The following is a 23778-nucleotide window of genomic DNA, read 5'->3' on the forward strand; positions in this document are numbered from 1 at the left end:
TAATATTGAAGATGGAAGGAAAAAAGCAACATTTTTGGCATTTTATGCTTCATTATTTCAAGAAAGGTAAAAAGGCAACTGAAACACAAGAATAGATTTGTGCAGTGTGTAGAGAAGGTGGCATGACTGATCAAATGTGACAAAAAATGGTTTGTGGTTTGTACTGGAGATTTCTCTCTTTCTTTCTTTCTGGCTGTGCTAGGTCTTTGTTGCTGTGTGGGCTTTTCTGTAGTTGCAGAGAGGAGGGGCTACTGTCTAGTTCCAATGCGTGGGCTTCTCATTGCGGTGCTTCTCTTGTTGTGGAGCGCAGGCTCTAGGGTGCACGGGCTTCAGTAGTTGCGGCACATGGGCTCAGTGGTTGTGCCTCCCAGCCTTTAGAGCACAGTCTTGGTAGCTGTGGCACACGGACTTAGTTGCCCAGGGGCACGGGGACTCTTCCCAGACCAGGGGTCAAGCCTGTGTCCCCTGCATTGGCAGGTGGCCTCTTTAATCATTGAGCCATCAAGGAAGTACGGTACTGGAGATTTCTAGTTGGATGATGGTCTACAGTCAGGTAGACCAGTTGAAGTTGAGAGTGATCAAATCGAGACACTAATTGAGAACAGTCAACTTTATATCATGAGGGAAATAGCCAACATACAGAATATCCAAATCAAGCATTGAAAATCATTTGCACCAGCTTGGTTGTGTTAATCGCTTTGATGTTTGGGTTCCATATAAGTTAAGCAAAAAAACCTTGACTATATTTCTGTATTCAATTCTCTATTTAATGAAAATTCCATTTTTAAAACAAATTGTGATGGGCAATAAAAATTGGATACCATACAGTAATGTGGAATGGAAGAGATCATGGGGCCAGTGAAATGAACTACCACCAACCACACCAAAGGTTGATCTCCATTCAGAGAACATGATATTGTGTATATGGTGGGATTGGAAGGGAGGTCTCTACTATGAGCTCCTTCTGGAAAACAGAACTATTAATTCTAGTAAGTACCACTCCCCATTTGGCCAACTGAAGGCAGCACTCAAAGAAAAGAATCTGGTATTAGTCAACAAAAAACACATAGTCTTCCATCAGGATAACGCAAGACTGCATATTTCTCTGATGACCAGACAAAAACTGTTACAGCTTGGCTGGGAAGGTCTGATTCATCCGCTGTATTCACCAGACACTGCATTTTCAAATTTCCATTTATTTCAGTCCTTCCAAAATTCTCTTAATGGAAAATTTTCAATTCCCTGGAAGATTGTAAGAAGCACCTGAAACAGTTTCTTGCTCAAAAAGATAAAAAGTTTTGGGAAGATGGAATTATAAAATTGCCTGAAAAATGTCAGAGTGTGGTGGAACAAAATGGTGAATGTTGTTGTTCAGTCACTAAGTTGTGTCCCACTGTTTGCAACCCCCTGGACCCCTGGACAAAAGCATGCCAGGCATACCTGTTCTTCACTATTTCCTGGAGTTTCCTCAAGCTCTTGTCCATTGAGTCTGTGATGCCATCTAACCATCTCATCCTCTGCTGCCCCTTCTCCTCCTGCCTTCAGACTTTCCCAGCAACAGGTATTGAAAAGAGCTATGAGTCAGCTCTTTGCATCAGGTGGCCAGAGTATTGGAGCTTCACCTTCAGCATCAGTCCTTTCAATGAATGTTCAGGGTTGATTTCCTTTAGGATTGACTGGTTTGAGCTCCTTCCTGTCCAAGGGACTCTCAAGAGTGTTCTCCAGCACCACAATTGAAAGCATCAGTTCTTTGGCGCTCAGCCTTATCTATGATCCAACTCTCACATCTGTACACTACTATTGTAAAAACCATAGCTTTGACTATATGGACCTTTGTTGGCAAAATGATGTCCCTGCTTTTTAATATGCTGTCTAGATTTGTCATAGCTTTCCTTCCAAGGAACAAACATCTTAATTTCGTGGCTGCAGTCACAGTCCACAATGATTTTGCAGTCCAAGGAAATAAAATCTGCCACTGCATCCACTTTTTCCCATCTACTTGCCATGAAGTGATGAGACCAGATGCCATGATCTTCGTTTTTTGAGTGTTGAGTTTTAAGCCGGCTTTTTCATTTCCTTTTCACCCTCCTCAAGAGGAACTCTTTAGTTCCTCTTCACTTTCTGTTATTAGAGTAGTTTCATCTGCATATTGGTGAATATGTTGTTCAGTACAGTTCTTGGTAAAAGAGATGAAAAATGTGTCTTCTGTTTTTGCTTTAAAACCGCAGGAACTTTTTGGCCAACCCAGTACTATAAATTTGCTTTCTCAAAGAATTGTGAAAGGAAGTTTCTGAACCTGGAGTGGAAAGGACTGACATTCTTTGAAATATGGTGATGCTCACAGTTAATACCTTTTAAAAGACGGTACAGGAGCTTCCTTTTGTTGTTCTCTATGTTCTTTTTATGGAGATAATGTTTCAGCATAGGTATTAGCAAGCAAGTTATTAATAAGCTGTTTTTGTCTTGAGACCCCATACTAAAACCAATCTTAAATGATTAGGAGCTCATTATTAAATGACTTATCTTTGACGTTAATCTTTCATCTGGGACTTTGTTTTAAAGGTCAGAGGACTGAATGACATAGAAGTGAGTATGTCTGTTTATGTCATTTTGTGTATTTAATTTCCTGTATTAGTGTTAGTCTATGACAAAAATAATGTTTTGGAATATTTAACAGTTTAGTCAATCATTGATAGAACTATCCTGTGTTACCATCTAAGTAATGTTAGCTATGAAACTCCAGTTCATCTCTCAACCTAATTCATCAGATTTTAAGATATCTTATAGTTCTCATCAAGACTTTCAAAAAAGATATTAAATTTCCTTTGAGACAGCTTTCTGGGAGAATTTAAAGTTGAGGCAACTGAAAATTATCAATTTTATTACAATTCTTCATATTTATTTGAATATTATAAATCTCTGAAAGGCACTGGAAACTTTGAATTTGAACTTTGAACTCATTCATGATTTATTTTAAATCATTGAAATATCAGTTTTCTACTTGTTTGGAATAAAAGGCTAATTTGACAATGCAAATTTCAGATTTGCTCAGGGGAAAAAAAAGATGTTTGTGATTAAACTGGAACTTTTATGTCAATTCCTGAATGTCCTTCATATTTTCCTCAACCCCGATTACTACTTTTTGTTAAGGCTGACTGAAATTTAAGAACCTTTCTAGATTTTCCTCTTTTCTGGTTTCCTAACATTCAATAATCAGTGAAAGTATCATCTCTGGGAGTTAAAAGAATCCTGTTTGTAAATTCAGCCACATCCTAGTTTAGTTTAGGAACCAATACAGTGTAGAGCATTGGTTGGTTAGCAAAGTAAGTCAGAAGTGTAACCCTGTATTTCCACCATTGTTTAAGCAGGTAACTTTTTTCCCTACTCTGACTTGGTTATTGACTTTTCCTCTGTTTCACTGCTGCTAGGATTATTGCTGCATAAGGAAATACCTAGGGCTTCCCTGGTGACTCAGACGGTAAATATTCTGCCTGCAATGCAGGAGACTCGGGTTGGATCCTGGATTGGGATGATCCCCTGGAGAAGAAAATGGCTACCTACTGTAGTATTCTTGCCTGGAGAATTCCATGGGCAGAGGAACCTGGTGAGCTATAGTACATGGGGTCACAAAGAGTCAGATATGTCCATGGGGCCATAAAGAGTCAGATATGTCCATGGGGCCACAAAGAGTCAGATATGTCCATGGGGTCACAAAGAGTCAGATAGAATAAGGAAATGCCTAGGGTTTCCCTGGTAGCTCAGATAGTAAAGAATCTGCCTTCAACATAAGAGACCCAGGTTCGATCCCTAGATTGGGATGATCCTGTGAAGAAGAGAATGGCTACCCACTCCAGTATTCTTGCTTGGAGAATTCTATGGACAGAGGAGCCTGGTGAGCTATAGTCCATGGGGTCACAGATATGATTGAGTGACTAACACCTACTTACTCACTAAGGAAATATCTAGAGTTTCCCTGGTGGCTCAGTGGTTAAGAATCCGCCTGCCAATGCAGGAGACCCAGGTTCAGCCCATTGGTCGGGAAGATCCCTTGGAGAAGGAAATGGCAAACCACTCCAATATTCTTGCCTGGGAAATCCCATGAACAGAGGAGCCTAATGGACTACTGTCCATTGGGTCACAAAGAGGTCAGACACAACTTAGCAACTAAACAACAAAGTGTTCCATTGTACATATACCACATCTTCTTTATCCATTCATTCATCTGTTGATGGACACTTAGGTTGCTTCCATGTCTTGGCAGTTATAAGTAATGCTGCTCTAACATTGGAGTACCTGTATCTTTTTGAATTAACATGTTCTTTTTTTTTTCCGGATATATACCCAGAAGTGGAATTGATGAATCATATGGTAGTTCTATTTTTAGTTTTTCTGAGAAATAGCCATACTGTTTTCCACAGTGGTTACACCAATTTACATTCCCACCAACAGTATATAAGGGTTCCCTTATATTGGCATACTCACCAAGACTTGTTATTTCTTAGCTTTTTGATGATAACCATTCTAATGGGTGTGAGGTGATATCTAAATATGGTTTTGAATTTCCCTGATGATTAATGATATTGAGCATCTTTATTGGTTGGCCATCTGTATGTCTTCTTTATAAAATGTCTATTCAGGTCTTCTACCCATTTTTAAATTGGGTTGTTTGGTTTTTTCATTGAGTTGTATGAGCTGTTTATATATTTTGAATTTTGACCCCTTATCAGTCATACCATTAGCAAATATTTTCTCCCATTTAGTACACTGTATGTTTTGTCACTGGTTTCCTTCGTGTTCTGTAAAACCTTTTAAGTCTGATTAGGTCATATTTATTTTTGCTTTTATTTCCTTTGCTTTAGCATTTGTTGTTCAGTTGCTCAGCCACATCTGACTCTTTGTGACCCCATGGACTGCAGCACACCAGGCTTCCTTGTCCTTCACCATCTCCCGGAGTTTGCTCAAATCATGTCCATTGATTCAGTGATGCCATCCAGCCATCTCGTCCTCTGTCATCCCCTTCTCCTTGCTTTAGCATACAGATAAAAAAATACTGCTGTGATTTATGTTAGCATGTTCTGCTTATGTTTTCCTCTAGGAGTTTTATGGTTTCCAGTCTTATATGAGGTCTTTAATCCATTTTGAGTTTATTTTTGTATTTGGTGTGAGAAAATGTTCTAATTTCATTCTTTTACATGTAGTTGTCCAGTTTTCTGAGCACTTTTTGAAAAAATTCTTTTCTCCATTTTATATTCTTGCCTCCTTTGTCATAGATTAAATGACTATAAGTGCGTGGGTTTATTTCTGTGCTTTCTATCCTGTTTAATTGATTCATCTGTTTTTGTGCCTTTGTCATAGTTTTGATTTTTATTATTATTTGTTTTTGTAGCTTTGTAGTATAGTCTGAAGTCAAAGAACATTATTTTTTAACTCTTCTCTTTCTCAAGATTATTTTGGCTATTCAGGGTCTTTTCTATTTCCATACAAATTTTAAAATTATTTTTCTATAGTTCTGTGAGAAAGGCCCTTGGTATTTTAATAGTGATTGCATTGAATCTGTAGATTGCCTTGGGTAGTATGGTCATTTTAGCAGTATTAATTCTAATCCATGAACATGGTGTATCTTTTCATCTATTTGTGTCATTTTCAATTTCTTTCATCAGTGTCTTGTAGTTTTCCAAGTACAGGTCTTTTGCCTCCTTAGATAAGTTCATTTCTAGGTTTTTTATTCTTTTTTGATGCAGTGGTACATGGACTTATTTTCTTAATTGCTCTTTTGAGTAATTCATCGTTCAGTTCAGTTCAGTTCAGTCGCTCAGTCGTGTCCGACTCTTTGCGACCCCATTAATCGCAGCACGCCAGGCCTCCCTGTCCATCACCAACTCCTGGAGTTCACTCAGACTCACGTCCATTGTTAATGTGTAGTATTAACAACCAATTTCTGTATATTAATTTTGTATACTGCAGCTTTACTGAATTCATCAATGACATCTGGTGGTTTTCTGGTGGCAGTGTAGGATTTTCTGTGTATAATGGAGCTTCCTTTATAGGTTATTATCCTTTTTCTCTTTGCTACCTTTAAATTTTTTCTTTGTGATTCACTTCTGAGAGTTTTTTGTTGTTAATTTTTATGGCTTTATTGGGTTTTCATTGCTGCATGGGCTTTCTCTAGCTGCTGCGAGCATGAACTACTCTCTACTTGTGGTACAAGGGCTTCTCATCACTGTGGCGTGCATGCCCGGGCACGTGGGCTTCAGTGGTTGTGGCTCCCGGGATTTAGAGCACAGTCTCAATAGTTGTGGCACACGGGCTTAGTAGCTCTTTGGCATGTGGGATCTTCCTGGATCAGGGATGGAACCCATGTGTTGTGCATTGGCAGACGGATTCTTTACCACTGAGCCACCAGGGAAGCCCCTATTGACAGTTTTAATATAATCTGTCTTAGAGAAGATCTTTTTGCATTGAGGTAATTAGGTGTTCCAGCTTCATAGCCTTGTATATCCAGTTCTTACCACAGGCTTGGGAAATTCTCAGCTATTATTTCTTTAAATAAACTCTGTTCCCTTCTCTCTTTTCTGGGATACCCAATGTTCTATGTTGTCCTTCCTAAAAGAGTCAGTCAGCTCTTGTAGAATTTTCTGATTTTAAAAAAAATACCTTATTTCTCTTCCTCTCCTACTGGTATTATTTCTAGATTGATTCTGTCTTTTATCCAGTCTGCTTTATTTCCATTGCTTTGTAATTCATTCTTCATTTCATTTACTGAATTCTTCAGCTCTAGAATTTTCATTTATTTCTATTTTTAGAGTCTAAATTTCTTTGTTAAAGTATTACTTCTGTTCATGAATTTTATTCCTGAGCTCATTGAATCTGCTTTTCTGAGTTTTCTTGTAGTTTGTTGAGTTTCTTCATGACAAATATTTTGAATCTGTTTCAATTACGTCACAATATTTCATTACTTTACATTTAGTTTCTGGAGAATTGTCATTTTGTAGTGCAGTGTTACTATGGTTCATGGTGCCTGATGAGCTGTTTCTCCACAGACAAATTTCAAGTGGCAAACACCTTTTTTGCTTGATTATAACAGATTCAATAGATTAGAAATTAGAGGCCTTTCTTCTGTTTTCCAGTAAGTGGTGCACAATCTTTTGGTTTCTCTTACCTGAACTACCTGTAGTTATATTTGAATCTTCACTCTCCATCCTCCATCACCTCTGTTAGCAGTGTTACCCTGGGCACTCATTATTGCTTCTTGTGCCTCCCGGGTTGTCAGTGCCTTGCCTTCTGCTCTAGCCGGGATGGTGGTCTCTTACGTCATATCCAGGGTCTCCTGAATTACAGGCTCTGACATTGCAGGGGGAGGGAGAAGAGAGAGAAGAAGAGCTAGGATTGCAGGGGCACCTATGCTGGGTGCAGTGTTGTAAGGTTCTCTGTCTTGGCCTCTGTGTTCATGGCGGCTGCTGAGGCAGGAGTCGTGTGCCCACCTCCCCTGCTGCCAGCCAGTCTTTTGGGGCTGCAGTCTCAGCTGCTAGAGCTGGAGGGCCACTCTTCTCTTGGTTTCTCCCTCCCTCAGTTTCCCCCTCTTCTATATATTCTATCTAGTCTGCTCACTCTTAGATATACAGATGTGTGGAACTCTCCAGCATCCTAGTGTGTTGGGTGGAGGCAGTTTTGTTGTGTTATAGATGTTTTACTGGTTGTACTTTGAAGGGAAAAGATAAAGGTAGTTTTTTATTCTATCATGTTGCCAGCATCCTCTCTTCAACTTTTAAATATACCCATTGACTTTTAAATTTTGGCTATTATGTTTTGTTTTATTATTTTTTTTGTTGTTGTTATTTATCTGGGCCTAAGCATTCACTCTGTCCTTTTCAAACATGCTGTTACTTTTTGAAAATATCCACTTTTTCCTTTATTTGTTTAAAGGTAGGAAGCATAATTGTTTTATTATCTTATTCTGATAATAAAAATGTGGTTGAAGCCTTTGTGAAACTATTTCTGCTGTTTCTTCTGGTTCTCACTAATAGCATTTTATTTCTTTATATGCTGGTTTATTTTGACAGTGTACTGTTCATTGTTCTTGAAAAACTGTTTGCAGGTCTGTTTTGAGGGCTAGGATCAATGTTTTCTGGATCCTCAAAGAAAAGATTTACATTTGCTTCAGCCAGTTACCTATAAGCTCTACCAAGCAAGTAACCTGAAATTATGTTCACAGCTTTAAGTGTTCTTTGATCACCTTACAAATCCATGAGGTACAGTTTGTAGTATATAATATCTCCCTCTACACAGACACACACATAGACACATACAAACACACACACAGGCTGTAGTCAGTGTCAAGAAAACTTGTTTGCGATTCTCTTGTGAGGGAGTGAGGCCCTTTTCAGTTCAGTTCAGTTCAGTCGTTCAGAGTATCCAGCTCTTTGCGACCCCATGGACCGCAGCACACCAGGCCTCCCTGACCATCACCAACTCCCGGAGTTTACCCAAACTCATGTCCATTGAGTCGGTCCATCCAACCATACCATCCTCTGTCGTCCCCTTCTCCTCCTGCCTCCAATCTTTCCCAGCATCAGGGTCTTTTCAAATGAGTTAGCTCTTTGCATGAGGTGGCCAAAGTACTGGAGTTTCAGCTTTAGCATCATTCCTTCCAAAGAAATCCTAGGGCTGATCTCCTTCAGAATGGACTGGTTGGATCTCCTTGCAGTCCAAGGGACTCTCAAGAGTCTTCTAAAACACCACAGTTAAAAAGCATCAATTCTTCAGTGCTCAGCTTTCTTTATAGTCCAACTCTCACATCCATATGTGACTACTGGAAAAACCGTAGGCTTCACTAGATGGACCTTGTTGGCAAAGTATTGTCTCTGCTTTTGAATATGCTGTCTAGGTTGGTCATAGCTTTTCTTCCAAGGGGAAATTGTCTTTTAATTTCATGGCTTCAGTCAACATCTGCAGTGATTTTGGAACCCAAGAAAATAAAGTCTCTGTTTCCATTGCTTCCCCATCTATTTGCCATAAAGTGATGGGACCAAATGCCATGATCTTCGTTATTTGAATGTTGTTTTAAGCCGACTTTTTCACTCTTCCTCTTTCACTTTAATCAAGAGGCTCTTTAGTTCTATTTTGCTTTCTGCCATAAGGGTGGTATCATCTGCATATGTAAGATTATTGATATTTCTCCCAGCAGTCTTGATTCCAGCTTGTGCTTCATCCAGCCCAGCATTTCTCACGATGTGCACATAAGTTAAATAAGCGGGGTGACAATATACAGCCTTGACGTACTCCTTTTCCTATTTGGAACCAGGCTGTTGTTCCATGTCCAGTTCTAACTGTTGCTTCCTGACTTGCATATAGGTTTCTCAAGAGGCAGGTCAGGTGGTCTGGTATTCCCATCTCTTGAAGAATTGTCCACAGTTTATTGTGATCCACATAGTCAAAGGCTTTGGCATAGTCAATAAAGCAGAAATAGATGTTTTTCTGGAATTCTCTTGCTTTTTCAATGATCCAGCGGATGTTGGCAATTTGATCTCTGGTTCCTCTGCCTTTTCTAAAGTCAGCTTGAACATCTGGAAGTTCACGGTTCACATATTGTTGAAGCCTGACTTGGAGAATTTTGAGCATTACTTTGCTAGGTGTGAGATGAGTGCAATTGTGCAGTAGTTTGAGCATTCTTTGGCATTACCTTTCTTTGGGATTCAGTTCAGTTCAGTTCAGTTGCTCAGTTGTGTCCAACTCTTTGCGACCCTATGAATCGCAGCACGCCAGGCCTCCCTCTCCATCACCAACTCCTGGAGTTCACTCAAACTCATGTCCATCGAGTCAGTGATGCCATCCAGCCATCTCATCCTCTGTCGTCCCCTTCTCCTCCTGCCCCCAATCCCTCCCAGCATCAGAGTCTTTTCCAATGAGTCAACTCTTCGCATGAGGTGGCCAAAGTACTGGAGTTTCAGCTTTAGCATCATTCCTTCCAAAGAACCCCCAGGACTGATCTCCTTTAGAATGGACTGGTTGGATCTCCTTGGGATTACTTCCTGTTAACTCCTAATCTGATGGTGAAGCGCTCTGTAGTCACAGCTGTATGGGAAGTAGGGATAGGGGGTGATTTCTTACTATACTCGTTCCTTACTTTGGATGAATTTTGGGGTTTGTTTTTTATTTCGTTACTATTCCACAAGATCTTGAAAACCCCAGCACAGTTTCTCCTGGCACAGCGAATACCTTTAGAATGGAACCAACTTGTTCGAGCTACTTACTTTTCTAGGTTCCTTAAATTCACCTACAAATGGCCTGCTTTTCCTATTTTAAAAAAATTTTTTTAAAATATTTTATCCAGTATTTTCAGTTATTTTCTGCAGGAAAATGAGCCCAAATAGCCTAATCTGTTTTATTACTGGAAATGGATTGCCTTGCTTCTTTTTTTATTAAGCTGAAAAATAAGTAGTAACTCCTTTTCAACTTAGCAAGTTTCTGATAATGTAAGTATTTTAGACATATATCTCATTAAGATACCTTCAGCAAATTCCTGTGTTTTTGATTTCTTATACATGCAAATGTATTACCTATCACTAGTAAAATAATTCTTATATTAAACTTTAAATTATTTATCTTTTCTGATTTATTACAGGACTGACTTCTTTAGTGCTTAGAGTCTGAGAAAAATGGCAAATATGGATAGTGATTCTAGGCATCTTCTCATCCCTGAGGGAAATCATGAAATAAATCCTGGACCTATGAATATACAGTTTGATTCATCAGATATAAGATCTAAAAGGTAAGTGTTTAAAATAAAACATTTATTTTATAATTAAGACTTTTAGTTATTAAAATAGAACTCATTATAACCAAATATATAGAGATTTTATTATAAAATATCTAATTTCTTACAGGGTCTGTATGTTTGTATATAAAAGGGAATATATATGAATACATTTTCTCACTTATATTTGACTTTTTAGACTAAACTCCGTATCTCTGTCAGGGATGGCTGAGGTAAGTTTTATGAAGTAATATGCATGTAACTCATTTAACAAATACATATTGATTGTCTGATCTGTGCAATGTATTACGCGAAGTCAGGATTCCGCAATGGCTCAGTGTTAAAGAATCCACCTGCCAATGTAGGAGATGTAAGTTCGATCCCTGGGTTGGGAAGATCTCCTGGAGGAGGAAATGGCAACTCACTCAAGTATTCTTGCCTGGAGAATTCCATGGACAGAGGATCCTGACAGGCTACAGTTCATGGGTTTGCAAAGAGTTGGACATGACTGAGCAACTGAGCACAAGTATGGGAAGTGCTGGGAATAGAACAGTAAAAATAATTCATAATCCTTACCTTCTTTGAGTTTAAATTCTAGCAGATAGTTTAAGATAATTAGAGTTTAAAATTTATTTCATTTCTTACCTTGAAAATCCAAAAGAATCCACTGGAAAATTATTATAAATGCAATTTATAATAACAATTTATATTAAAAAATTCAGTAAGGTGGTTGTTTACAAAATAGGCAAAAATCAATAGCATTCTAATAATAAAATATAATGGAGGAAAAGATAAAGTACATAGGAATAGCCTTAAGAATATGCAAAATCTATATGAGAGAAACTATAAAATACTAAAATAACAGCACAATGTTTATTCAAATCTGAGATGCTGATTAAAAGTTGTACTGATTTTGGTTGTTCTTTTTTTTTTTTAATATAAAACTAACATAAACTGCTGCCCATACCTCTGATGCAACAATTTCTTAGAACTTAGAATTTTATTTTTGTACCTACTAGAATTCTAGTGCGATTACAAAATCAAAAATATAAACAAAATATATCAGTTAAGATATTACAAATCTGATTCTTCACATACAGTCTGATTCTTCTGAATCACTTTTTGACTTGCAGTCATCAAAAATCATTATTTTTTCCTGCTCACACAAAATTGTCCATATTACGATTAAGAGCATTAATAGTGTAGTATTTCTTGAAAGAATTTTCTTCCAAATCACTGACACTTTTTAGTTTTGATGCTTGTACTTGCCTGATCTTACCAGAAGGTGTCACAAAAAGCTTTCTAACAACACTATGGCTCATATTTATTCCTTGCTGCTGCTGCTGCTAAGTTGCTTCAGTCGTGTCCGACTCTGTGCAACCCCATAGATGGCAGCCCACCAGGCTCCTCTGTCCTTGGGATTCTCCAGGCAAGAACACTGGAATGGGTTGCCATTTCCTTCTCCAATGCATTAAAGTGAAAAGTGAATGGTGTCTAAATGGTTTGATCATTGAAATGACCACAGATGACCTGTCATGCCACCAGGAGCAGTTACTTTCATGACTGCCACCTGGCTGACAGTGATTAAAAGATGTCCTGGATTATTAGATGCCTCCATATTTTAGAAAGGACTAAGTGTGTATGTTCGAGTTAATAAGATATTACATGTAACAAAAAGGGATATTCTGTTCTCAGTAGGGAAAACTCTAAAATATAGTGTCATGCTCTTTAAATTTTAACCCACAAAATGAATGTGATCTGCCCCTCGCCAAAAAAAATGCCAGCAACCAATGCCAAAGTTTATATGGCCCAGCAGTTTCACTTCTAAACATTAATTTGCAATGTCAAATAGTATATGTACAGAGTTGTTTGATGCACTGTTTCTTTATAATAGCAAATGATCGAAAACAACCAAAATGTCTTTTCTTATAGGACTGGATAAATTATGGCACCTTGATACAATGGAATATTTTTCACCCATTAAAAAGAAGGAAGTGACTTTATTACATATCAAAATGGAACAAGTCTTCAACTTATTTTGTTAAATGAAAAAAGTGAAGTGCAGAGCAGTCAGAATATATAGTATACTGCCATTTGGGTAAAGACATTAACAAGTTATATATAATGCAAATATATATAAATGAGTCCAGGGGAGTAAATAGGAAACTGTAAGAGTGTTGTCTCCTCAGAAAGAAGCTGAGTGCTTTAGGTGGGACATGTGGCAGTTACTGTTAGGTAAATACCCAACTATTGAACAACCCCACCTATTCCTTGAACTTCTGTTTTTCAGTTTTCTCAAACTCTGTTTCCTCTTCCATTTCTCCTAGGACCTAGGGCTTTCTTACTCATCTCTGTGTGCCAGTTTTTCTCAGGAATTCACTCAAAAATTCCCTCTAGACAATGCTTTGTAAATTATACTTTTTCTTCCTCTCCTTATTCACTATTACTTGTCTATCCTATTGGTGCCAGCTGTATTGTCTGTTTAATGTTATGATGGCAAAAAAAGGCTGATTTTGTTAAGGCTCTAAGCAGTTTCCAATCCAGGAGATGAAAGAGGATTGGTTTAAACTATTCTTGATAATCCTGTTTCCATTTTCCAGATACTTAATTTTTTAGTCTTTTTTAGCAGATTGAGCAGTATGAAATTTATCACTTGAGAAATGTATCCTTGTCATTTAAAGTGGTCATCAGAGAAGATAATGAAATGAATCTTGTAATTTTCACTTGTATGTTTCAGTATCAGTGAATAGAAGAACTAATGAATGCTGATTAAATGCTCAGAACTTTCTTGAAACCTCTGAACTCTATGATAAACAATTGACCACTGTGACGATGGAACACAGATCATTAAAGTGCATTCCACTGCAATAGGTTAGCAGGAGTTCAAACAGTTCTCTGAGTATTTAACCATTTAGAATAAATGGAAGTATATTTTCTATAATGAAATTTGTCAAAATAAGAGGGAATCAACTATTTTCAATCATAGGATAACTGTCTAGGTAAGCATGTTTTAAGGAAGGCAAATTTTTATAGGAGTTTAGCAGTACTGAATGCTAATTTTCTTGTGAAATAATTTCAGGAACTTATTTGATGGGGGAAAAAAACAGGAATATCTTAAAATATTGTTATTTCTACTAAAATGTGGGTTATTTCATTTTATATACATAAATTTCAGATATACTGTATTTTTTAATTTATTTACTTTGAAAAAATTAATGTTAATTTAGCCTTATCTTCACATATTTGTGAAATGATGAAGTATCGTTTATACTTTTTTCTAGTATACATTGCAGTAAATACAAAGGAGTTAAAATAGCATTTATCCTTGTGCTACCTAAAATCATCTTTCGTATAGCCACACTTTGGGAAACTGTCTTCAGCTGTTAGAATATAAAAAATAACATTTGATACTTTTAGATTGCTTATTCTCAGTTTAATTTGTGGTTGACTCTGTCTCTTCCACTAGGTGGCAATCAAAATCATGTTCTAGTTCAAACATAAAAATTTTAAGAAATGTTTGGGACTGAAAGTGTGTTGGACCTGCTTATCATTTTGGTGGACTGGGGATCTGATTAGACTTAGATAGATGAAGGAGCTTGTCACTGTAGAGGAACCATACATATCATAAGCATTTGGATCATTTGGAGAATTTTTGCAAATTACACAAATCCACATATCTCTCTGCATGCCTCTCCACCCCTCCCCTCCCTTATGTTTTTCACCTGGTTTGGGGTGAAGAATGTGGGTAGGGGGACAGAGAGGTTTAGAAATCTCCTATACTGTATTTGATATATGCCATTGGGAGTCACTGGCCTTAGAGTTTGTTTTGCTGCTTTTCCCAGACTTTCTGGTAACCAGATATTAGAGCTGGTATTCAGGATTGCTTCATGCTCAGCTACTTCTCTGGGATTATAACCTTTGGGAGTTGACCCTCCCAGCCAGCCTGAAACCAAATTGGGAATTTGAACTTCCCTTTTTCAGTTTTCTCAAACTCTGTTTCCTCTTCCATTTCTCCCAGGACCTAGAGCTTTCTTACTCATGTCTGTGTGCCCAGTTTTTCTCAGGGAATTCACTCAAAAATTCCCTCTAGACAATACGTTGTAAATTGTACTTTTTCTTCCTCCCCTTATTCACTAATGCTTATCTATCCTATTGGTGCCAGCTCTGTTGTCTGTTTAATGTTATGATGGCAAGCAATCTGATGTGTCAAAGACCTAGTCTATTACTTTTTCATGACTATTTGCATTTTAATAAGGAGAATTCTAGAAATATAAAAGCCTAACCTAAGGATTAGATTTTTCTAATAACATTTCAAGGACTCTGGCAAGCCAGTGGGGTAGAGGTAGATATTTAAAATAGGCAGTATTCTGGGTGCTCTTCAAAGATACCAAGCATGCTTATGGCCCTTATTTTTTTAAAGTGTTTATTTGTCTGCCAATGTGCAAACTGGCCTCTCTCACTGTCATCTGTCATTAATACTGTCGATAGCAACCTGAATTGACTTTGTTTGTTATCTGTGGTCCGAGAGAGAGAGAGCTACTGAGTGAGAGCGAGCAAGCACATAACAAAGTGAAGAGTTTATCTATTAATGTGTCCTAGGCCAACAACAGTGATTGGAAGTGATTATTTGATTATTGAGGCTCAGTTGTTCATAGTTGGGGATTTATACAGATCTAGTAAAGTGGTTTTTCCAGGAGTGTTGGTTTCCAGAGCTGTGTAATTGAATTTTGAGGAACTTGCCATCCATGTTAAATAGGCAGGACCAGGGCCCTTGACCATGCCCATGTATCAGTGCCCTGGAGCTGAGGACCAATTTGCTGATTGTATATTATATCTTTTGTTCCCTTCCCTCTCCTTCCTCCTTTCTCCCTTCTTCTTGCCTCTCTTCTTTTCTTTCCGTCTTGAATCTTCTCTCACCTCTCTTCTCCCTACTTTCCACCATTATTTTTCTCCAATGGAACTCTTTTTGCTAAATGCTTAAAGAGGGCAATCCTGGCCATGGATTTAGAGATGCTTTAAATCTAACTATGGACTTTGTTAGAGTGGGATCTTATTTTGAGTTTCATTGGAACCTTTTTATTCTCTCTAGTTCATAGGTTCTTTTACTTCTGCCAGTCTTTCCAGATGTCTTTGCTTAACTGTCCTTTTGCATTTATATTTGCTTTCTTGAGGTGCTTCCATTTCTTTCCCTCGATCTGTCTGTCCTATCTGATGGTTTCTTCCCTTGCCTGCAAACTAGTTCTTTATTTTCTTCCCTTTCATCTTCCCTCATTAACATTATTTGGACAAATCTGAAGAAAGAGGGAGCCTAATAGTGGAGTGTGACTGGTGCTCATTAGGGCCAGTCAATCATGCGTGTTTTGTTGAGAGGAAAGGGTATGAAGAGTTGGCCTAGCATTTTTCTCTGTCTACTCAGTTCTACTTAGTGTAATAACACCTCCAAGTATATAGGTGAAAAGGATTTTAGTGTATCAACCCCTCCAAAAAAAAGTGTAGTGGGCTGCAAATAAGAAAAGAGTTTATGGCGGTGGCGGAGGGGGTGGGAGTGGAGGGGGGGAGTGTCTTAAAATTATAATTCAGGAGACACAGATTTGGGTAATCCTGAAAGAGTGTTCTGAGAAAAAGAGTAAGGGGCTTTAAAGACAGAAAGCCATGAGATTGTTAATACTTGCCTGGAAAGAATTGTTATTCATCCTTAAGGAATCACAAGTTGTTTTAGGATAGGGGTCCTAGATGTAAATTACTGGTTATTTTAGGGTAAGGGTCTGATAAGTATCTTGAGTTTCTGGCAGATGTTCTAAATAACTTGCTTATCAGGTCAAAAGGTCAGACTCCATCCAGGCTGAGACTTGCATAACTCATACTTCCTTAATGGCTTCCTGGCTCCCTTTCAGAAAACTCTCAGCAACACCAACTCCATTTGGATTTTCCTTTCATAAGTAATTATATCATTACTGCAAAAGCGATGAAACCCATTGCAAACTCATTCAATTTTCTTATTAAAGAAAATTAAAGCTCCTTTTAACAAACAGACAAAATCAAATATTTTAAGTTGGAGGCTCATGAAATTTAGGGATCTTGTCAAAAGCCTAATGGATGACTGTAGCCCAAAGATTAGGAATTGATATAAAAGAAACATACTGAGATTATGTATCTTTGTCTTGCCTGTTATGTTTTAGTCTTAATCTCAAATTGTCTCCAAAAATCTACTATATAATTTTCCTATGGCTTCTTGTTTTAAGATTTCATCTTGTAATCTATCCTGTATTCCTTTGTCCCCAAGTATAGTTTCTAAGGACTTTTAAATATTAAGAGATAAGTGAATGCCACAACATTTCAAGCTAAGAAATACTTTTCTATAAAGTGACATAGAAAATTACTTTGGTGCTATGCTATGCTCTGCTATGCTAAGTCACTTCAGTCGTGTCCGACTCTGTGCAACCCCATGGACGGCAGCCCGCCAGGCTCCCCCGTCCCTGGGATTCTCCAGGCAAGAACACTGGAGTGGGTTGCCATTTCCTTCTCCAATGCATGAAAGTGAAAAGTGAAAGTGAAGTCGCTGAGTTGTGTCCGATCCTTAGCGAACCCATGGACTGCAGCCTACCAAGGCTCCTCCGTCCATGGGATTTTCCAGGCAAGAGTACTGGAGTGGGATGCCATTGCACTTATTTAAAAAGTTTGATTCATTTGCAACATCATCACACTTCCTCATTTTTTCTATTTCAGTTAGCTTATAATTTAACTTGGCATGTATCACTACTTCAATTAAGGTTATTTCTCTTTTATCAAATTCATATCTGACTTGTTATTTATTCTAACACTAGTTTTTATATCTACCAATGCCTCTGGTTTTTTATTTTATTGTACTTCTTCCATAGAATGGCTTCTAATCTTCTCTTAAATCCTGGCTTATTTATTATAAATTGATATAGCCATTGGGCTTCATCCTGTCTTTGAGTGTTGTTATGCCCTAGCTCTTATATATTAAAATTGTTATTACTTTAGTATGTTACTTTCATTTTGTTTCTCCTTTATTATAGTTGGCTCAGAGGCTAAAGTGTCTGCCTACAATGTGGGAGACCTGGGTTCGATCCCTGGGTCAGGAAGATCCCCTGGAGAAGGAAATGGCAACCCACTCCAGTACTCTTGCCTGAAAAATCCCATGGATGGAGAAGCCTGGTAGGCTACAGTCCATGGGATCACAAAGAGTCGGACACGACTGAGCAACTTCACTTCACTTATTATGGTTAGAGAATACTTTTTATAAATATTTTCTATTTTATTTCAGCATTATTGAGGCATAATTGGTCTGTTTTATTAAGGCTAGTAAATTTGGGTGTTAAAAATAATTGCTTAAAAAGAGGGCATGATCCTTAAACATTGCTAGTGGAATTGAAACATGATATAGCTACTCATTATTCCTTCCAGTTTTATTGAGATATAATTGACATCCAGCACTTTATAAGTTTAAGCTGTACATCATAATGATTTGACTTACATAATGAAATGATTATCACAATAAATTTAGGATACATCCATCATCTCATGTAGATACAAAAATTTAAAAACAGAAAAAAATATTTTTCCTTATAATGAGAACTCTTAGGATTTACTCTCTTAACAACTTTCATATATAACATACAGCAGTATTAACTGTATTTATCATGTTGTGCATTATATTCCTAGTACGTATTTATTTTGTAACTGAAAGTTTATGTTTTCACTGCCTGTCTTCTTCCATTCCTCCTCTACCCTGCCTCTGGTAGAGTCTTTATTTCTATTCAGTCTTTATTTCTATGAATTTGTTTGTTTTTGAAGTATAATTGACCTGTAACGCAGTTCGTTCCTCTTATACAGCATAGTGATTTGACATTTCTGTGCATTTTAAAATGATCACTTCAATAAGCTTAGTTATGATCTGTCACCATACAAAGATACTACACTGACTTTGTTTCCCATACTATTCATTTCATACCCATGACTTCTTTTGCAACTGGTATAGCCACTTTTGAAAACAGTGTGATAATTCCTAGAAATGTTAAATATAGGATTATCATTTGACTTAACAATTCTACACCTAGGTATATACCCAAGAGAATTGAAACATATGTCCAAACAAATGTAAAGAAATGTCCATAACATTTATAATAGCCAAAAGTGGAAGCAATCCAAATATCCATCAGTTGATATATGTATAAACCAAATGTAGTATATTCATACAACATAATATTATTTGACCATAAAAAAAGGATTAAAGTGTCAATATATGCTACAATATGTATGAACCTTGAAAACATGTTATATAAAAGGCCACACACACACAAAAAACATATATGATTCAATTTATATGAACTATCTATATTATGTAAAGGCAATAGAGACAGAAAGCAGACTAATGGTTGCAGATACTGGCGAGAGGAAATAATGGAACTTCTTTTTGGAGTGATGAAAAGTTCTAAAATTGATTATGGTGGGACTTCCCTGGCAGTCCAGTGGTTAAGACTCCACACTTCCACTGCAGGGGGCACAAGTAGTGCCCCTGATAGGAGAACTAAGATCCCACATTCTACGTGGCATAGCCAAAAAACAAAAAATTGGTTTTGGTGCTTGAGAGACAATTCCATGAATGTTCTAAAAACTAATGAATCATACATTTTAATGGGTAAATTTTACAGTATGTGAATTAATATTTTAATAATCTATCATTTTTAATAAAGTATTTTTATTTTACTTATTTTTAAATTCTTTGGCCATGCCATGTAGCATGTGGGATCTTAGTTCCCAGCCAGGAATCAAACCCGTGCTTCCTGCGATGGAAATGTGGAGTCTTAGCTACTAGACCTTCTAGACAGACTGCCAGGGAAGTCTTGTTAATCTATTACTTTTTTTTTAATTAAAGAGGGCAAGGGAGATTTTGCTTATGACAAGGGCAGACTAAGGAATTTGGACCAACCAACTGCTTAGAATAACTAGAAAAACTTACCAACCCCCCAATTTTTTTAATGTGCCTATGGACATAGGAGAACTGATAAGACAAGAACAGTAGGATCTAGATCTCGAAGAAGGAGGGCACCAAGAAAGGGAAGTGCAGCATTTCCTCACGAGTATCTGCCAATTCTAGTTTAAGTTTATTAGCTGAGAAGCTATTAAATTGACAGAGATTTTGACAGCTTTACAAGGCTACAGGGAGAAAAATTGGAATTCAGTGCTCACTAAAAGTAGGCAGGCCCCTGCAAACTTCAAGTTGAAAAGCCTAGAAATATGAGTGAACTGGAAATAGAATGGTCTTCTTTCAGAGACTGTAGCTCAACTTTAACTCATCTCAGTTCCTAAAATTGAATTAAAGTAATCTAGGTCTGCTAAGTGTCTTAAATTGGCTCCCCAAAGCAAATGTACATCCTTTCTAAAGAAAATAATATTATTCTAAGGCTTCAACTTATTTATACTATTTTCTGTATACTAAAATTCCATTAAGTACAATGCCAGGTACTTAAAAATAGCTAGGCAGAGAAGATAAACCAACATGATTAGAAATTAGAGACTTGGATATACAATAAAGACTGACAGATGATCCAGCTGATGGAGTTATCAGAAACAGACTTTTAAAGACTATGTTTAATATGTTCAAGGAAACTGAAATAAGATTGAGAATTTTGGCACTGGCTAAAAATATAAAAAAGAACCAAACTCATAGAAAATGTTTGCTGAATAAAAAAAGGGCCCAGATAGAAAATCTGGGAACAAAAGACAGAAAACAGTAACCTAAAGTAAGAAATCAGTCAATGATGAAAACAAATCAAGGCAAGGATGTAGAACAATAGGAGTGATTATGCAGTACTAGAGTAAGTGTAAATTAGTATAATCACTTTGCAAGAGAGTTTGTAATTATCTGCTAGCATTTAGTATACACTATTTGTAATCAATAGAAACATTTCACCAAGAGACATGTACAAAAATATAGATTATAAGTTATTCATAAGAGTGCCAAACTGGAAACAACCTGGATACCCACCAACCGGCTATGGTTAAATAAATCATATTTTCATGTAATGGAATATTACACATTTATAAAAATGAACAATCTACAGCTGCAAACAAGAATATGGATGAACCTCAGAAAGATAATGTTGGCGAAAGAAGCTAAACAGAAAAACACACATTGTGTTATTACACTTTATGTAAAGCTCAAAAGCAAGTAAAACTAATTTCATGTTTCTGCGCAGCTGAGTGCAGAGTGCATGTATGTGGGTCTATACTTATCTGAAAATATACTAGACTGTTAACTGGTTATTTCTAATGGGTGATTTTTATTTTCTTATATAACATCTGTATTATCCTCAATATAAACAGTGTATGACTTTTATTAAAAAAAAGCTTATCCAGAAAATATAGCATTCCTATAATTTAGGATAAAAATAGTATATACAAAGTGAAAAACCCACTTTCTTACAAACAGTGTTTAAGTCAACTGTACTTCTATAGGATGATAAATTTATCTTTTTTCTCTAAGAGTAGATTTTGTTTTGTTCTTGTATGGAGAAGGTTCTGGAAAAAGACAAAAGCATAAAGAAACATAAGCCCGTCATACAGAGGCAAGTGTTGTTGAAGCATTTTAGTATATTTTCTCCTATCCTTTTCAATGATGTTTTAATGAGATCATATACTATATACAATTTTAATTTTTTTAACTTTTTCAATTTAAATTTTTATTACTTGTTGTTGTTACTTCTGCAAAATATTCCTTAGTTGTCTGCCTGCCTACCTGTTTTTTCTCCTTCTCTGCTTCTGTCCCTTGCTCTCTACTTCCTTCCTCCCTTTCTTTTGTTCTATCTCTTCCTTTTGTCAGTAAACATTCACTAAGCTCCTTTTGGTGCTAGACACCCTGGGGAAGGAGATAGACACTCAGCAAAAGTAAAAGAGAGGTTATAAATATTTTATATGTATTTATATATATGTATATTATATATGTATATATAATAATATATGTATATGCACTCAATTTTGCCATTGTAGAATGAAAACAGCCATAGACAACACGTAACTGCATGGGCCTTGCTGTGTTCTGATAAAAATAAAAACAGACCATGGGCCAGACTTGTCCTATCTGGCTGTAACTACCAACCTCTGGTCTGCAAGGAGGGACTGGACTTAGGTGTAAGCAACTGTAGGGACTGGTACTTCTGTTGCTGTGACCCCTAGGATACCTCTTATCTTGCTTCTGGAGAAGTTAAAAAAGTAAGGTCCACTCACCTTAATTTCTCTCCACCCTCACAGTTGCTTCTAATAGTTGTTCTAATCAAATGAGCCTTTTAGATAATTAAACAGTCTCCAGCCTCTCCCTGAACCTTAGGCCTCTGCAGCAAATCTAGAGTTCTTTAGCAAGGTCATCTAAGGGTTTTAGCTTAGATAATTTAGCCATAAATTCTAGGGATTATGACTGAGGCTAAGAATAATAAGTAAGGGGAAAGTACCAGATTTCAAGGAATTGTAAAAAGTTTTACAATAAAAATTATCCTTAAGGATCATTGAAATGCCCCAAAAAGCTATGATCATTTTTCCATATTAAGAATTATTTCTAAATATCATTTTATATAAATGCATATTATTTATTTAACTATATCATAATTTAACAATGTTTAACTATTAAGCTGTTCACAATTTTAATTATTTTAAATAATGCTTTGCTTAGCAGCTTTATACATGCCATATTTATACCATATTTTGATTTCTTCTAGTAGAGTCTCAAAAGTATAATTATTAGAATAAAAGGATAGAAAGCAGAATTAAGGTTTTTTTATATATTACTATATAGCCAAATTGTTATCTAGAAAGGCTGTGCAACTTTATACTCCTGCCATCTATGCGTGGAAGTTCCTGTGTCAGAATCCCCTTTCTAGCACTGTTTATTTTCTTTTTCACTAAATTGTTTATAAAACTTTCCTATATGTAAAATTAGCTGATAAGAGCCAGTTGGCAGCAGATTTCATGTTGGACTGTTGCCTTATCAGACTGTTCGGTTATTTTGGGAGTGGTTTGCTAAGTAACATGGCATACAACCAACAGTGGATTCTGGTCAGGCTACTACAGTGTTTGCCATTTGGGTTGAAGGCCAGTTTGTGTAGACCATTTGTTTCTAGTGTCTTTTTACCTTTTTTTTTAATCTTATTTGGCTCCACCAGGTTTTAGTTGAATCATGCAAGATCTTCAATTGTGGCATCCGAACTTCTAGTTGCAAGTGTGTGGGATCCCACACATGTAGTTCCCTGATCAGAGATCAAACCCCCTGCACTGGGAGCATGCAGCCCTTAGCCACTGGATCCCCAGGGAAGTCCCCATTTACCTTTCTTGAGGGTCATGATAAAGATTTCTAAAGCTTGATAAGTTGTTTTTATTCATTTGCTAAGTTGTGTCTGACTCTTTGGGACCCCATGAACTGTAGTACACCAGGCTTCCCTGACCTTCACTATGGTCCTGGAGTTTGTTTAAATTCATGTTCATTGAGTCGGTGATGCTTTCCAACCATCTCATCCTCTGTTGCTTTCTTCTCCTGCCTTCAATCTTTCCCAGCATCAGGGTCTTTTCTAGTGAGTCGGCTCTTTGCATCAGGCAGCCAAAGTATTGGAGCTTCAGCATCAGTCCTTCCAATTAATATTCAGGGTTGATTTCTTTTAGGATTGACTGGTTTGATCTCCTTAGTATTCCTTTCTTAAGTTATGGAAGAGGAATAAGAGCAAGGCTCTTTTTCTCTGGTAATCTGTTTAAAGAGTAGATGAATTTTTTGTGTTTTCAATTACTAGGTAACAATTAAGGTAATGAAGAAAGCAATTCTAGTGTTCATCTGAAGAATCATAAGTATATATCAAAAATAAGACTTGTCTCAATATATATACTTACTGAAATATTTCATTACATTTCCAGCTTATGAGGAAATTTTAGTTAAAATTCTGGCCTGGCAATTTTCTTTTCCCCTGCTTTTTTTCTTTTTTAATGGGGAGTAATTAGGCTTTGAAACTAGAAATTTTATT

At 36.8% G+C, this 23778-nt stretch overlaps 1 protein-coding gene across 7 annotated transcripts in view; it reads left to right on the forward strand.

The window, feature by feature from the left end:
• Positions 1-23778, forward strand: part of SLC38A9 (solute carrier family 38 member 9) — a 91110-nt gene that overhangs the window by 3057 nt on the left and 64275 nt on the right. For 5 of the 7 annotated variants that reach the window (XM_025270523.2, XM_044932648.1, XM_025270521.2 and 2 more), the window contains exon 2: positions 10622-10768. In XM_025270523.2, coding sequence (XP_025126308.1) covers positions 10656-10768 — 113 coding nt within the window. In that variant the 5' untranslated portion in view covers positions 10622-10655. Of the gene's footprint in view, positions 1-3428; positions 3605-10621; positions 10769-23778 lie in introns of those variants that run through there. The other 2 variants (XM_025270522.2, XM_025270524.2) reach the window with 2 other exon arrangements.

Source organism: Bubalus bubalis, chromosome 19, assembly GCF_019923935.1.
Source record: "Bubalus bubalis isolate 160015118507 breed Murrah chromosome 19, NDDB_SH_1, whole genome shotgun sequence".
NCBI classification, from domain to species: domain Eukaryota; kingdom Metazoa; phylum Chordata; class Mammalia; order Artiodactyla; family Bovidae; genus Bubalus; species Bubalus bubalis.